The sequence below is a fragment of the Vanellus vanellus genome, assembly GCF_965231255.1.
Source record: "Vanellus vanellus genome assembly, chromosome: 2".
Taxonomy (NCBI): domain Eukaryota; kingdom Metazoa; phylum Chordata; class Aves; order Charadriiformes; family Charadriidae; genus Vanellus; species Vanellus vanellus.
Genome location: NC_138906.1, coordinates 98,007,751 through 98,021,542, shown reverse-complemented (window position 1 = coordinate 98,021,542; position 13,792 = coordinate 98,007,751). Strand labels below are relative to the sequence as shown.

The 13,792-nt window shown below is 44.5% G+C and overlaps 1 protein-coding gene across 1 annotated transcript in view; it reads left to right on the top strand.

The window, feature by feature from the left end:
• Positions 1-2,904: 2,904 nt before the first annotated feature.
• Positions 2,905-13,792, top strand: part of TMEM245 (transmembrane protein 245) — a gene marked incomplete at its 5' end in the record, with an annotated part of 95,990 nt that continues 85,102 nt past the window's right edge. Inside the window, one exon of the mRNA XM_082480041.1 lies at positions 2,905-3,531. Within this exon, the coding sequence (XP_082336167.1) occupies positions 2,905-3,531 (627 nt within the window). The remainder of the gene's footprint in view (positions 3,532-13,792) is intronic.

The window sequence follows — 13,792 nt, the reverse complement described above, 5'->3', positions numbered from 1 at the left end:
AGCTGCTAAGGCTGCAGTCGTTGTTTGAAATCTGTTGTGGAATTAAGCGTTCAGAGCTTGAGGCGTGTCTTGTGAAGATCATGCATCCTCCCTCAGCTGTCACCTCAGAGATTGTTTTCTGACATTTATAGTCACGTCTGTGTTCTTAAGTGTTCATGTTGTGCTAATACATGAGTTATAAATCTTTATTTTATCGCATTGTGGGGTTTGCTGGTTTTTTTTCTTTTTTTTTTTATTTTTTTTCTGATATGTTTAGTTGTTTATACTGAATAGTGTAACACAGAATTGGAAAGGAAACGTTTTCTACAGTAGGGATCGAATCCTCAGCTTATGTAAATCAATATTTATAGCTTCACTCAAGTCAAAGAGGTGACATTAATTTCTATTCCTGAAGAACATGACTGCCTGAGTCTGTTAAGAAAAAGCAAAGGAATAAGGATGCGCCTATGAAGATTTGATTTGCTGGCATCTCTGTTTATCTGACAGAAGGATTTGTACTCTCAACTCCTCCCCGTGTAAATCTTAAATGACACTTGCTAATTGAAATTTAATGCAATAAATGCATTATAATGACCCATTAGAGTCTCTTTTTGGCATGCTTCCTCCACTCTGGAGGAAATGAAAAGAAAAAGTTCAGTTAGGGATACACGCTCGTTACCTATTTCAACACCCTGCCAGGAGGCAGATCTATCTGATCAAAGAGCAGTGAGTGGCAGTATCGTTTTAAGGTGCAATAAAAGCTTCTCATATGGACAACTGCTTGTAACGCTTCATCACCATCAGGATCAAATGAGGTACCTGTAGGTCTATAAATGCCTCCACTGCTTGAAATTAAAGCACTTTGTCAAACCCACATGTGATCTGTTCAGCAATGGAAACCAAGGAGCTACAGGAGCCAAGAGGGACCTTCATAAGCATGAATGTGTGTGTAACCAGCAGGAAAGGCTTTGCAGCATGGAGAAGTCCCAACAGCATCCTGGCCTGTATCAGGAATACTGTGTTGAGCAGAACTAAGGAAGCGATTGTCCTCCTGTACTCAGCACTGGTGAGGTCCTACCTCGAGTATTGAGTTCAGCTTTGGGCCTCTCACTACAAGAAGGACATTGAGGTGCTGGAGCGTGTCCAGAGAAGGGCAACAAAGTTGGTGAGGGGTCTGGAGCACATGTGTTATGGGGAGCGGCTGAGGGAACTGGTGGTGTTTCTCCTGGGGAAGAGGAGGCTGAGGGAAGACCTTCTTGCTCTCTACAGCTATCTGAAAGAAGGTTGTAGAGAGATGGGGGTTGGTGTCTTCTCCCAAGTAACAAGCAATAGGACAAGAGGAAGTGGCCTCAGGCTGCACCAGGGGAGGTTTAGTCTGGATATTAGAAAAAAATTTCTTCACTGAAAGGGTTGTCAAGCATTGGAACAGTCTGCCCAGGGAAGTGGGGGAGTCGCCATCCCTGGAGGTATTTAAAAGATGAGTACACGTGGTGCTGAGGGACATGGTTTAGTAGTGGTTTTGGCAGTGTTGGGTTGATGGTTGGACTCAATGATCTTAAAGGTCCCTTCCAACCTAGACGATTCTATGATTCTGTAAGGACTGCAGTGCAAACACTTGCAGAAACTGGCTGGGCTCAGCCCCACCTGCAACTGTAGGATGCAACGCTGTTGCAGGAAATGTATGGAAAAACCTCTACCTTTTCCTCCTTGGGATGATGACAGGGATAAATCTCAGGTATAGCCTGTTGTCTTTATACTTCTCTGCCTTTTAAAGCTGGACTATGAACACTTGTAGTCCTGTTTTACAAGTTAAAAGCAATTGTGCTTAGATTAATTTCAGTTTTTGGACAGCTGCATCATGCAAAAAACACTCCACCAAAGCCCTGGTGGACACAAATGTACCATGAAGTTACATAATATTAAACTTGCATGTAAACCCTAAAAAGTAAAAAAAAAAAAAAAAAACCAACAAAAAATCAGATTTTTACATGTTCAGAGGTGTACAAACTGTAATACATTATAGAGGATATGCTGCATTTCTCATTCAGAAGAAAGAAGAAGATGCCTCTGGGTTTCTTCTGGCAGTGTTACCAACAGCAGTAGCACCTGCTGAAGGGCTGCGAAGGGAAAACTTTGGAGCGGCACAGTGCCAGCACCGAGCTAGTGCAAACATCACAGATTCCTGCCCTCACGAAACTCGCTCGGACCACGCATATTTATTACAGAGGCATCTAGAGCACCTGTAGAACGTTAGCTGTCGCCCTCATGCACGGACAGAGGGCTGGTGTATGAGGGATGCAGCGAATTAGCTACTCCCTAGATTTTTTTTGTGAAGACAAAAAAAAAAAAACAAACCCACAAACATTTGGTGAAACGTAATGTCAGGCCTAAAAAAAAAAAAAAAACCCAGAGCAACCGCTCTTTCAGCGGGCCTAATTCCCGGTAAAAGCGCAGCTGCTCCCTTGTTAACTAACACGATGCCCAGGACGTGTTGGGACAAGGCAGAACTCTCCAGCTGGCCTAGCCAGCCCGGCTCCCTCCCCACGGCACCGCAAATCCCCCAGTGTTTCCACAGCGGCGCCGGGGACTCGCGGCTCGCAGTCGGCGGGAAGCGGGGCGGGACGAGCGGGCGGGCGGAGGGCCGGGACACCCCGCTTAGGCCCTGCCCCTGCCCCGCCGGCGGGGGGAAGAGCGGGCGCCGGCGCTCCCTCAGCAGAACTACATTTCCCAGCACCCTTCCCCCGCCGGCAACTCCCCTTTCCCCGTCGAGTTGGGCGCAGGCCCCTGCCCGAAGCCGCGCGGCGGCACTACAGCCCCCGGCAGCCCCGGCCGCCTCTCCGCGCCCTCGCCTCTGGCGGCGGCGGCAGCAGCAGGAGCCGGAACCGCGGCCGTGCCCGGCGCTGCGCGGGAAGGGGGGCGGGCGCCATGGGTGATAGCGGAGAGACCCTGGCGGCCGCGGTCCCTCCGGCTTCGCCGACGCCGAGGCGGCGGCCGGGCGGCTCCCCTAGCGCGGCTGCCGGCGGGGCGGAGGGCGCGGAGGCGGCGGCGGCCATGCCGCGGCTGCCTCTGGGCGGCCCGGGCGGGGCGGCGGGGATGTCGCTGCCGCGGCTGGAGAAGCCGATCAAGCAGGCCTTTTACAACACCGGGGCGCTGCTGTTCGCGGGGCTGTGCTGCGGCGCCGCCGTCCTGGTCTATTTCATCCTGGAGGCCTTTCTGCGGCCGCTGCTCTGGGCTGTGCTCTGCGGCACCTTCCTGCACCCCTTCAAGAGCTCCCTAACGGCGCTGGGCCGCCGCTGGCTCGGCCGCCTGCACCGCTCCCGCACGCCCGTCCTGCTGGCCGCCCTCCTCCTCCCCATCTGCTTCGCCAACTACGGGGTGGAGGCGCTGGGCGAGCAGGTGCTGCGGCGGCGGCGGCTGCTGCTGCTGCTGGGCGCCGGGGGGCCGCTGCTCTACGGGCTCTACTGCCTGGGCAGCTCCCTGGGCGTGCAGGTGCTGCTGGCCCAGGCCGCCCACCTCATCTGCCAGGGGCTGGACTACTTCAGCAGCCAGTGGGTGAGTGCCTGCCTCGGCCGGGAAGGGGCTCCGGGGCGGGGGAGGGGGGAGCGGAGAGGGGCTTCAGGGGCGGCGGGGGCCGGTTGTCCCCCCCTCCGCGCCTCAGGAGGGGACGGGGGTGAGTGGGTTGTAGCCCCTGTGGCCCTCGCCCCTCTCCGGCTGGCTGGAGGCGGCCGCCGGGCCGCCCCGGGTGCAGGGGGGCGGTTGCGGGGCGCGGCGGCGGCGGCCGCCATCTCACTTGTTGCGCGGCGGCGGCGGGAGGCGGTTTGCGGCGGCAGGCCCTTAAAATCGTGAGGCGCCTGTTTTGGAGTCGCCGTAGCTTTTTGTTTTTGTATGTGGTGTTAAACGCTAAAGGACGCAGAAACTCTCCTCGCAGCCGGCGGGTTGTGAGGAGATTTGGGCCGCGGCGGGGCTGGGGATCCGCAGCAGCGGCAGGGGGTGCCCGGGCAACCACCGCCCCCCCTCCCCGCCGCTGACAGGGCATCGCGGCGCTGTAGGGCAAACCTTGCCTTCGCTGTAAAAAAAAAAAGTGTGTAAAATAGCTGTAAAAAAGCTCCCCGAGTTAGAGCCCACAGCGCGGAGGGGTGCTCTGTGTGATGAGGAGGGTGCAACAGGAGCAAACGCGTTTTCTCTGCGGGTATTTCGTGTCCGCGGTTCAGTCACGCACCAGGTCCGAGGTGCTGCGAAGTCAGAGGTAATTTAGGAGAGGTCTTGGGCGAACGCGGGCTCTGTTGGGCTGTAAGATGTCTATTAAGCCTTGTGAAATAGCAGCTCAGCTCCGCAAGTGACTGGGGTGGGAGGGGGAGGCGCCGTTCAGGCTTGTTTCTCAGTGTATTTATATACTGATATATATATTTTTTTTTCTTCTTAAAGTATCAAACGGTGCAGGCTCAGTTTGAACTTTAAAAAGTAAAGGCGTTTGTTGAACTGACGAATGTTAGTTATGGTAATAAAGATTCTGGGAGACTTCCCTGTGTTGTGTTTGGTAGGTAGACTAGTTAAAACCCTTGGCATTTTCACTTTGTTAATTACAGTTGAAAATGCAAAAAATACTCCATATATGAAGTAAATGGATATGTGAAAGCACAGAAGATCAGTAAGTTGTACTTTTATCAAATGCTGATGTGTGATTGGCATGCTCAGATTGCTTAGTGTAAAAGATTTTTTTAAAGCTGCTCTAGTTTTTTAAACAAACAAAGCAACACCCCACCCCACACCCCCCTCAGGTGGAAAATGACATACACAGTTGGTTTGATGGGGATATATGCGAAGATAAAACTGAAGAACTGTCTAAACCAGATCTTCTTACGTGGGCAGAGAGAGAAACTATCAAGGAAAAAAGAAATACTCAAACAAGCTTGTCCAGGCTTCTCGTTTTGAAGTCCACATGTTCTCTGAATACTAGTTTTATTCCTTTGGTGGAGCCAGTGCATACTGATTTCTCAAACACAACTTCAGAGGTGTATACCAGAAATGAAAAAGTAATAGTTCTCCTGAATGTACTGACAAAGGATATTTTGAGCTATTTCTAGTGTGAATAGGATGGACTGGAGAATGTGTTTTGTGCCTTGAAGGTAAGCATTGGAAGAAGAGACTTGGCTTTCCATTCTGAAGTGTTCCTGTGCTGGAAAATGTCAGAATGTCAGGGGAGATGCATTTCTGGTCTGTTTTGTCCTCACAAATATAATTAAGACTGAGTAGAAGGACAGAGACACTCTCTCTTTTTTTTTTTTTTTTTTTTTTTTTGTTGTTGTAAAGAGGCAAGATACAACCATCTTTACCTTCAGTTGAGTGGTAGAAGAATGTAAGCGTGGCTTGGTACTGATGGGAAGTTTTGATTAGTTGCCACACAATTTACTTGATAAGCCTAAGACTTTCCTTTGTGTTCATCTGCTGTTTTATTTTTAACAAATCAACGATATTGCTATACTAACTGACTTGGCCAAGTCCAGTCCTTTATTCAAACATGGTTAATTAAGCTGTACTTACACTCGGTGAGTATAAGGTACTAAAGGAAGTTGCACTGATTTAACCTCGTAACCATGGTTGTAATGCACTGCTGGATGTCTGTGCATGCTTAGTGCGAATTTGTTTAGCAGTGTCTGATACTTTTGTTTTGCACTGGTGTTTCTGACGTGACGCTTGGGTGCATTGAAGTGCTGTAAGTATTTATCTGGGCAAAAGATAGGAAACTCCCAGAACTCTTCTGACTTGAGTTCCTTTGAAAGTTTTTGGGTTCATGTCAAAATAACTTGACTGTGGACTTGCTTAAGCAAACCAGTTGCAGTAGCTTTCTGAGCAAGCTGCCTGTGTCTTTTTCTGGGGCCCTATACGAGAAAGAAACTGTGGGCATCCCTTCATAAACAACCTCAACTCAGCCTGGCATCATCTATACACTTACAGTGTTTTCCTAGTGCAGTTTTTTGAATTTTGCTGTTAACCTGACTGGTATTATCTCAGAGCTGTAGCAGGATAACTTAATTTTATCTAGGCAGCTGAGGACCCTTGAGTTGGATCAGTTAATAGTATCTGCTGTAACTTCAGTTAAGCATTTTAAAGCTGTTTAATTGCCACCTTATGTTGTGGCACTCTGTTTGCATGCGTACAGCCTGCTTCTTAGCTGCACAGGAATTTTGGGTATTACAAGTCAGTTTGCTCCATTGTACTGTTCTTCTCTGGGATCTGAGTCCTCTATGGTTCCTTCTGTATCTTATCTGGCATGAAGATTACAACTATTTTTGTTTGTAGATACTCTGTGATAAGCAAAAGTAACAGTAACTTCATTTCTTGCACTGTTTATTTTAGCAACCCACTAAGCCAATCTAGATTTGTGTTTTGAAATATTTTGATAGAGAATAATGTAATTAAAAGAAGTACATTTTCCCTTTGGATAGCAAGGAATACTTTCTTGCCAAGAATATGGTATATAAACAATTTATTAAAAGCATAAAAGAAATGAGCAAGCCTGGCTTGTTTTAAGTGTGAGACCAGTATCTGATTAGCATGGTACATTTGTTTATGGTAATTTTCATCTTGTGAACTTTGAATGTCTGTGCTTCAGCCACCAACCCGTCTGCATTGGGCTGCAAAGGTGTACAGTGTATTTGTTCTCATTTGGAGCTTTGCCCCACCTGGATGGCCCTGCTGCTTACAGAGAAGAACATGCACAGTTGTCTTCTCCCTTTCTGATTCCCTCTGTTATGCTAGAGAAGTGAGAGGATGCCTATCGTTAGGATTTGATTGAGAACAGTGATGGGTTTTGGGGATACCAATTTGATATTCTCTAACTACAGGTATTTTTATGGTATCTACTAAGCCATGGTACAGAGACAGAAATTCTCTTCAGTTTCAGAAAAAAATGTTCTCCAAATGCAACAATTGCATGTGGTAATGACATAGTAAACTGTATCTTGGCACCGGTATGTTATGGAGCTTTCTTGCACTGTTGTCACTGTTGTCCTCAAATTTGCAAAAGCCGTTTGTGGTGTTGATGAGTGAATGTTTGCAAATGGCTGTATTCCTGTCTGCTGTTCTTAAGTCACACCTGCAATTTAAGAATTAGGAATCCTGGATACCTCCATGGTAGGCGTGTTTGATAGGCAATTGCAAAACACTGCGTTTGAAGAACAAGTCCAAGATCTTGTTCTCACTGTCTCCTTTTCTTTCCCTTTGTGCTTTACAGTTCCTGCATCATCTTCAAAGCAGCTTGCTGAAGAAATATAGTAGGCTGCTAGGCCTTAAAGCTAGGAGCTGGTTATGAATTCCAGATGAGTTGCTTGCTTTGACTCCAGCCTTCTGTATGGGTTGTTTGCTGAAGTCTCGCGTAGAACACTTGCATTCTGCATGAACTTCAGTTACGTAGGTGTCACGATCCAGTGTCGGAAAGGTTTTGTTATAATCCCAAGGACGAGATTAAGACGCTGAAGTTGGTCAAATGTCGTACAACCTTTTACTTAATTCTCTTAACAAAGCCGAGAAAGAATGGTAAAAAGGGAGGGGAAGGGAAGGCAAAGGGGAAAAGAAAGGGGGTAAGGAAGAAAACAAAGAAAGAGGGAGAAAGTTTGCTACTGCCACCCTGAGTCCAACGATTTTCTGCCGAGTCTGGGGTCGGGGGAGGCAAGGAGAACAAAGAGGGCGAAGAAGCCCGCCAAAAGCCTTATGTAAGGATCTTGCTAATGTCTTGCTGGTCCCCTACAAGCCTCTTGCTGCTCTTTTCACACCTTTGGTCCCTGCACAGGCACATGAGGTCGTCCATTTCCAAAACTGTGAAGATGGTCCTCCTGGAAGATGGCGGCATTGCAGCAATGTTGAGACAAAATCGCATCTGGTATTGGTTCTCTACAGTAGGAAAAGGGAATATTTTTCTTTATCTTTTTCTCATAAAAAGGAGGAGAGTCTGTCCCATAGTGGACTGAATATACCCTTACACATTTGTATGCTATGGCAATTTCAGCATGGTTACCCTTGCCGTTGGCATACTTTCTGAAGACAAATCTTGGACTACTTTGTTTTCCTAGTTTTGTAGGAAGGATGCTTGTATCCAACACTATGTCTAAAGTATGGGAAAGTCTTTTGCTTTGTGGCAAGAGTTCAAACTACTTTAGCCTATGTCATGGTTTGGGCTGGACTGGCTACTAAAATGAATGACATACTCTCTAACTTCTCTCCCAAGTGAGAGAAGAATGAGAAAGACTGAAAAGAAACTAAACTACTTAAATGAAACATTAACAACAAAAAGAAAAGATAATAATATCAATAAGAAAATAATGAAATACATACAATATGTTCAAAACCAGTATCGAGCTCCCAGGATGATGTTCACATCACTGTCAGGCACTGGGAAAGTCCCAGACTGGACTCAGCAGTGGACGGGAGCTGAACTCAAGAACTGGCTTCAGGAATACACGGATCGGGATCAAAGGCAGATGAACAGACAGAGTCCTCTTTGGATGTTGGCCATTGAAGAAAGAGGCTGACGCTTTGATCCCTCAGCTTTTATACTGAGCATGAGGCGGATGGGATGGAATACCCTGTTGGTCAGTTTTGGGTCACCTGTCCTGTCTGCTCCTCCCCACAGGTGGGACCCCTCTATGCTTTTCCGCTTCTGACCCTCCAGCGGGACAAATAACAACGTTAGCTGGCCTTGCTTGTTATAGCAATGAATATAAGCAAGAGCCTCTCTGCGTGTTATTCCTTGGTATTAACCATAAACATCAGACCTTATATGCTAGAAGCTGACGCTGTCTGAAGAATATGCCATTAATGTCAGAGGTAGAAGAGGCTTAACTGAAAAGTAAAATTACTGAAAACTGGTTCTGTTTCACCTCAAACCAGGACATTTTGCACTTAGAGTAATGTGCAGGGAATGCCAGGTATTGGTTGTGTATTCTTTTTTTTTTTTTTTTCCCAGCAGGGTTCACATGCTAATACTTGTTTAGAAAACAGTTAGTTTGTAGAGTCTGGCAGATGAAATAAATTTTACTGCTGCTCTACACTGACACTGAAATTCATCTTAGTAAATTAAATCTGATATAACCATAATTGGCAGAATTCTCTGAAGTGAACTTGGTTACAGAGCTGTCAAAATCTTTCTCCGATAGCCAATCTTTCTTCCTTGCTTTGTCACAAGTTATTGGTCAGGGTCAGAACTGTGTACTCGTGTGTGTCAGTGTATTTTTATATCGCTGACTGTACTAGCTACAACTCATTAGGTTCTAGTGGTTAGCATGCAGTTAGAGGACCTAATCAGCCCTTTCCTCACTAAAGTGCTCGGCAAATCTGGAAACACCATTTGCCATGGCCACTGCACTGGAATATTGTCAAAGTAGGTGGTGTCTGTTTTGGCCGGTTGACTGCTGTTCCCTGTCAGGGAAGCTATCAAAGGCATCCATCCACCAGGGAAACCTCCATTTGTGTTGGCACTAGAACTCAGCAGTCCCTAAAGCAACCCTTGCAGGCTGGAAGTCTCAAACATGCTTCTTGGCAAGCGTTTTGGGTCACAGTTTTCAAGGTACTTTGCTTCCATGGTGTTGTTGAATACCACCTGTGGAGGTGAAAAGGCATCTACATTTTGTCAAGTTCACCTGATGGGGCAATTTCTCTTCTAGCAAAGGAAAGTTTGACTATAATGTTGGAATAACTATAAATGAGGAGAACACAGTTCTGATTTTTGAGTTACGTATAGTTCCTATTTTTTGTGTGTTTCAGATAGGGTTTGGGTTTTTGGGGACTGGGTCTTTTTTCTCCTTCCCTTTCTTCTTAGAGCAGGCTTGCAGGTTTGTAAAACTTGCCCGGCATAAAAAACCCCACACCTGAAAAAGCCCTTAAGTATTCATTCTGCTGTTTGTAATAATCCTTTTGTTATTTGGTATCATGACTTATAAATCATACAGCCAGGTACTGACTGTAAATGCATCTTACCAAAACCACAGTTTTGGTTTGTTTTTACAACTTTGGTAGAGATCAACTGTGTAGAGACCACATGTGGCCTATTTAAAAACAGGATGGGAAGGGGCAGTGAAAGACTGAGGTGTTGGTAGTGTTTTCTTTTCCACCTTTGTTTTTTTCCTCCACAGCCAGCCTCAGTTTTGGGAGAACCTGCTGTGAGATACTTTTCTGGAAAAGGCTTGTGAGCTTTTTTAGATTTATATGCCTGAACTGCAGCACCAGGCACTAAGCTGACACTTCCCTTGAGCCTAATGATATATGCTATATAAAGTTAGTTATATTTGATATTCATATGTATTATTTGAACACAATGATATTTCTTTTTCTACCACCACTGAAAGGAATGCTTGTTACGGAACTGTCCAGCAATATTTTAGCTGTGTTCTCATAATAAAGCAAGAAAGTGAAGAAGTTGCGTATGTTGAGGAGCTGTTACTGGTGAAAGTGTCACCATGAAGCATGCCAGAGGAATGGTGCTCTGTCTGCAGGGAGAGAATTTGATGTGCTCCGAAAAACCTCTTTTCACAAGTGAATCTTGAAAAGTTTGACTTTTGAACAGCATTTTTATTAATGGAGTTTCTGATAAACAACTTTTGTATGAAGACAGGGAAAGTGAACTAAACTAGGAGCATTTTCAGCATCCATAGCTGGAGTCTTCTGGATATCTTGGATGTAATGGATTTCCTTAAATTCACAGTGTAGGAGGTATTGCAGGACACATTGAAAATACTTTTAACCTGTGTGTGGCAGTGTCGATTTTGATGGTCAGTTCCTCCCTTCCCCAGGATTCTAGTTCATACTAGAACTTTTCTCCCTTCAAAAAGGGGTAGCCTTGGTAAACACCAGGCTTCTGTTTCATGTGGTTTAGCAGTCTGTGTGTGTTAATGTCAAACATATATATCCATGTAGATAACTCAGTTGGGGATTCTCGAAGAAACAGAGCTGATAAGCTGTTCTAGTCCTTTGGGCTTAGGACAAGGAATAGCCCTGAATGTCAGGTTTATGCTTACTTGTGTTCACTTAGGAAAAAAAAATGAGGATGTCATTTACCTGCTTAGGTAAATGATGGCTTCCATAGTGAAGGGAAGAGGTGGTTGAGTTTGCTTTGAGGTGGGCAATAGTATTGCATGTGTGATTAGTTGGCTTGTCTGTTTTTTTTTTGTTTTGTATCTGTTTGACAAAGTCTGTCTCCATGCTAAGCGAAGGGCAGTTATACTTTCTTCATTCTGCCAAATGCTGCACGTTGTGAGATATTTTCCCCTGTGTACTGTGGAATATACAGTAAAGCCATATGGAATTAATTTTGATTCTGAAAACTGGAATCAAAATGGCATTTTCATAATTCCTCACCTGCCTCCTTACTATCTTTTTTATTGTTTAGAAAACCACTTTCAAATGAACAGACAGATAAACACTGTGATGTTCATAATGTCAAACAGGTTGGATTTTAGCAATGCATTTAATGCCTTGTGTTGCTTCGTTTTTCAAGTCCAACAGTATTTTGCTCCGCTTTTGTGGTACATTCATTTTCCTTTGCCAGTCTGCAGCCCCACTGAAGAGGAAGAGGTAGAAATAATGAACTGCTGTTAAAAGATCACCTCTTCAATGAGCTTTGCTCAGTGCAGTGCTGTTTTAAAATTTTGCAAAAGTGCCATGTGAATGTTTTTAAGGATTTCCTATTTTAAGAAAAACTAATGAAAATCTCTATTTCCAAATGAAAATTTATTTTTAAATATTAAAGGGAAGTGGTGAGATAGTTAGGACTTTTTTTTGGGGGGGGTCATAACTGTAAAACAAACTGGAAAATGAGAAACTGTTTGAATTGGATCTATAGTTTCATCAAACAGCTCTAAATATCTCAAAAAAAAAAAAAAATCCCAAACCAAAACAAACCCTAAAAAACTTTGCCATATGATTTCCAAGTGGAAAAGAGCAGCCTGGAAAAACCTAACACTTCGAAATGGCAAAGGGAGAGGGCAGAGCTACAACTAGAAAATGAAAGAGTTGAGACACGCCATTTGGTAGGTCCTGTCTTGTTAAAAACTGGAAACTTGGAAGTTTGGCAGGGCATGTATCAAAAGGAGTAACTGTTGGTTATTCAGTTATTCTACTCGCTCTTCACTGTTGCATTTACCATGGGGTGGTTTACATGAAGCAGGTAGGCAATGTGTTCAGTTCTGAATGTTGAATTGTTGGGGCAACATTCGAAGGAAGGCTGAGTCGTTCAGACAGTTCTGCAAGCAGTGAGGACCTGTTCTTGCTTATTCCACCTCAGACATACGCTTCAGGTGCCCTGTTGTCGGTGCTTGTCTTATCTCTGTGAGCCTGTTTAGCTACAACTAAATTAGATTATAAACTCTTGGGTTTTCTTCAGGATAGTTTTTTATTGGCTAAGGGAGCTTGAGCTGTCTGGATGAACGTTGAAGCTGGTGTGCAGAAGAGGTGGGACTGCCTGACTAGCAGTGGGAGAGAATGAACTGCTGCTTTCAACAGAGCTGAGCTATTACATGAGCTCATCTGTAAAACCTCTCCCTTAGAGATTAACTTGCTGGTAGGAAAAAAAGGGAGTGAACTGGGTAAATAAAGAATTTTACTTCTCAATATAAATCAATATAAATGTTGTCAAGAGTTGAGTAGTAAGAAAGAGTTTGTTCTCATCTAAAAATGATGCCAAGGCCAAATTCTCTCGGCTTCAACTGGAACTGGAAACAGACTTCCAGTAACATTGGTGATACAGCTATGCTGATAAATTTGAGACTTTCCAACACTGAAATTTAAAAGAAAAATCAAAACACTGAAGCAGATGCCTGAGCTTATCATAAAGGCTGTGTCTTTCAATGATGTAATTTTGCCTCCAGCTGGCAATTTAAAGAGAACTGAAGCCCTTCAGACCTGCCTAGGTGTCTCTAAATCTGGGCTTTTAAATTTACCTCTGTAACCCAAAAGTGGATAGTGAAAAACAAGAAATTGCACTTTAATATTACAGCTATTAATTCAGGGAAGCATGCAGTCTTACTTTTTATGTCTAAGGGCAAACCAACATTTTGTTCAATTTGTGAGGGGAGCTACAAAATGCAGAGAAGATGTGAGAAATGAGGTCTTTGCTGTCTGCTCAGACAATGAAGTGAGGGATGTAAGAAGAAGGAAAACTTACAAGATTAAATCATCCTAAAATTTTGATATATGGAAGTTGTGCATGCCTGTAAATATTAATTGTGATTGAATAGGCATTTAAAATCTCAAGAGTACATGGTGAAAGTTAGGCATCTGCAGCTGACTTCAGCTTGATACATAAATAGTTTATGGTAGCTAATGAATTCTGCATTATCTGAAGTGTGTGTATTAGTTACCTGATTATGTGTATACTCTTATAAATCAAATTTATAGGTGTTTTGGTTTAGCGTGGAATTTGTATCCATTCTAGTTTCAGTGCAATAATTACAGTAGCTTAATTTTAATGAAAGTAGGCAGTGTCTTTTATTCTTCATTTCGATGGTGTCAGTTGTTGAGATGGACTAATGATAGTAAAGAAACTTAATATTCTCACGCTCTTGTAGCCAAAACCTCTGGAGACCATACAGAAAAACAGTGGCAAAGGTTATATAACATGCCTTTAAAGAGTTGGGGGGGGAGGGGGGGAAGGTAGGCTGTTGCCAAGTTGGTATGGGATGAAACCATGTCAATTTAAGTTAATTTGCTTTGTCAGTTGCATTCAGCTATGAATTGTTGGAAGCAGACTATCCAAGTTAGGGAAGTAGGCTACCCTAGTTCCCATGCAGTGTTATTTCTTACAGCGTAAGGAAGTGCTTGGCTA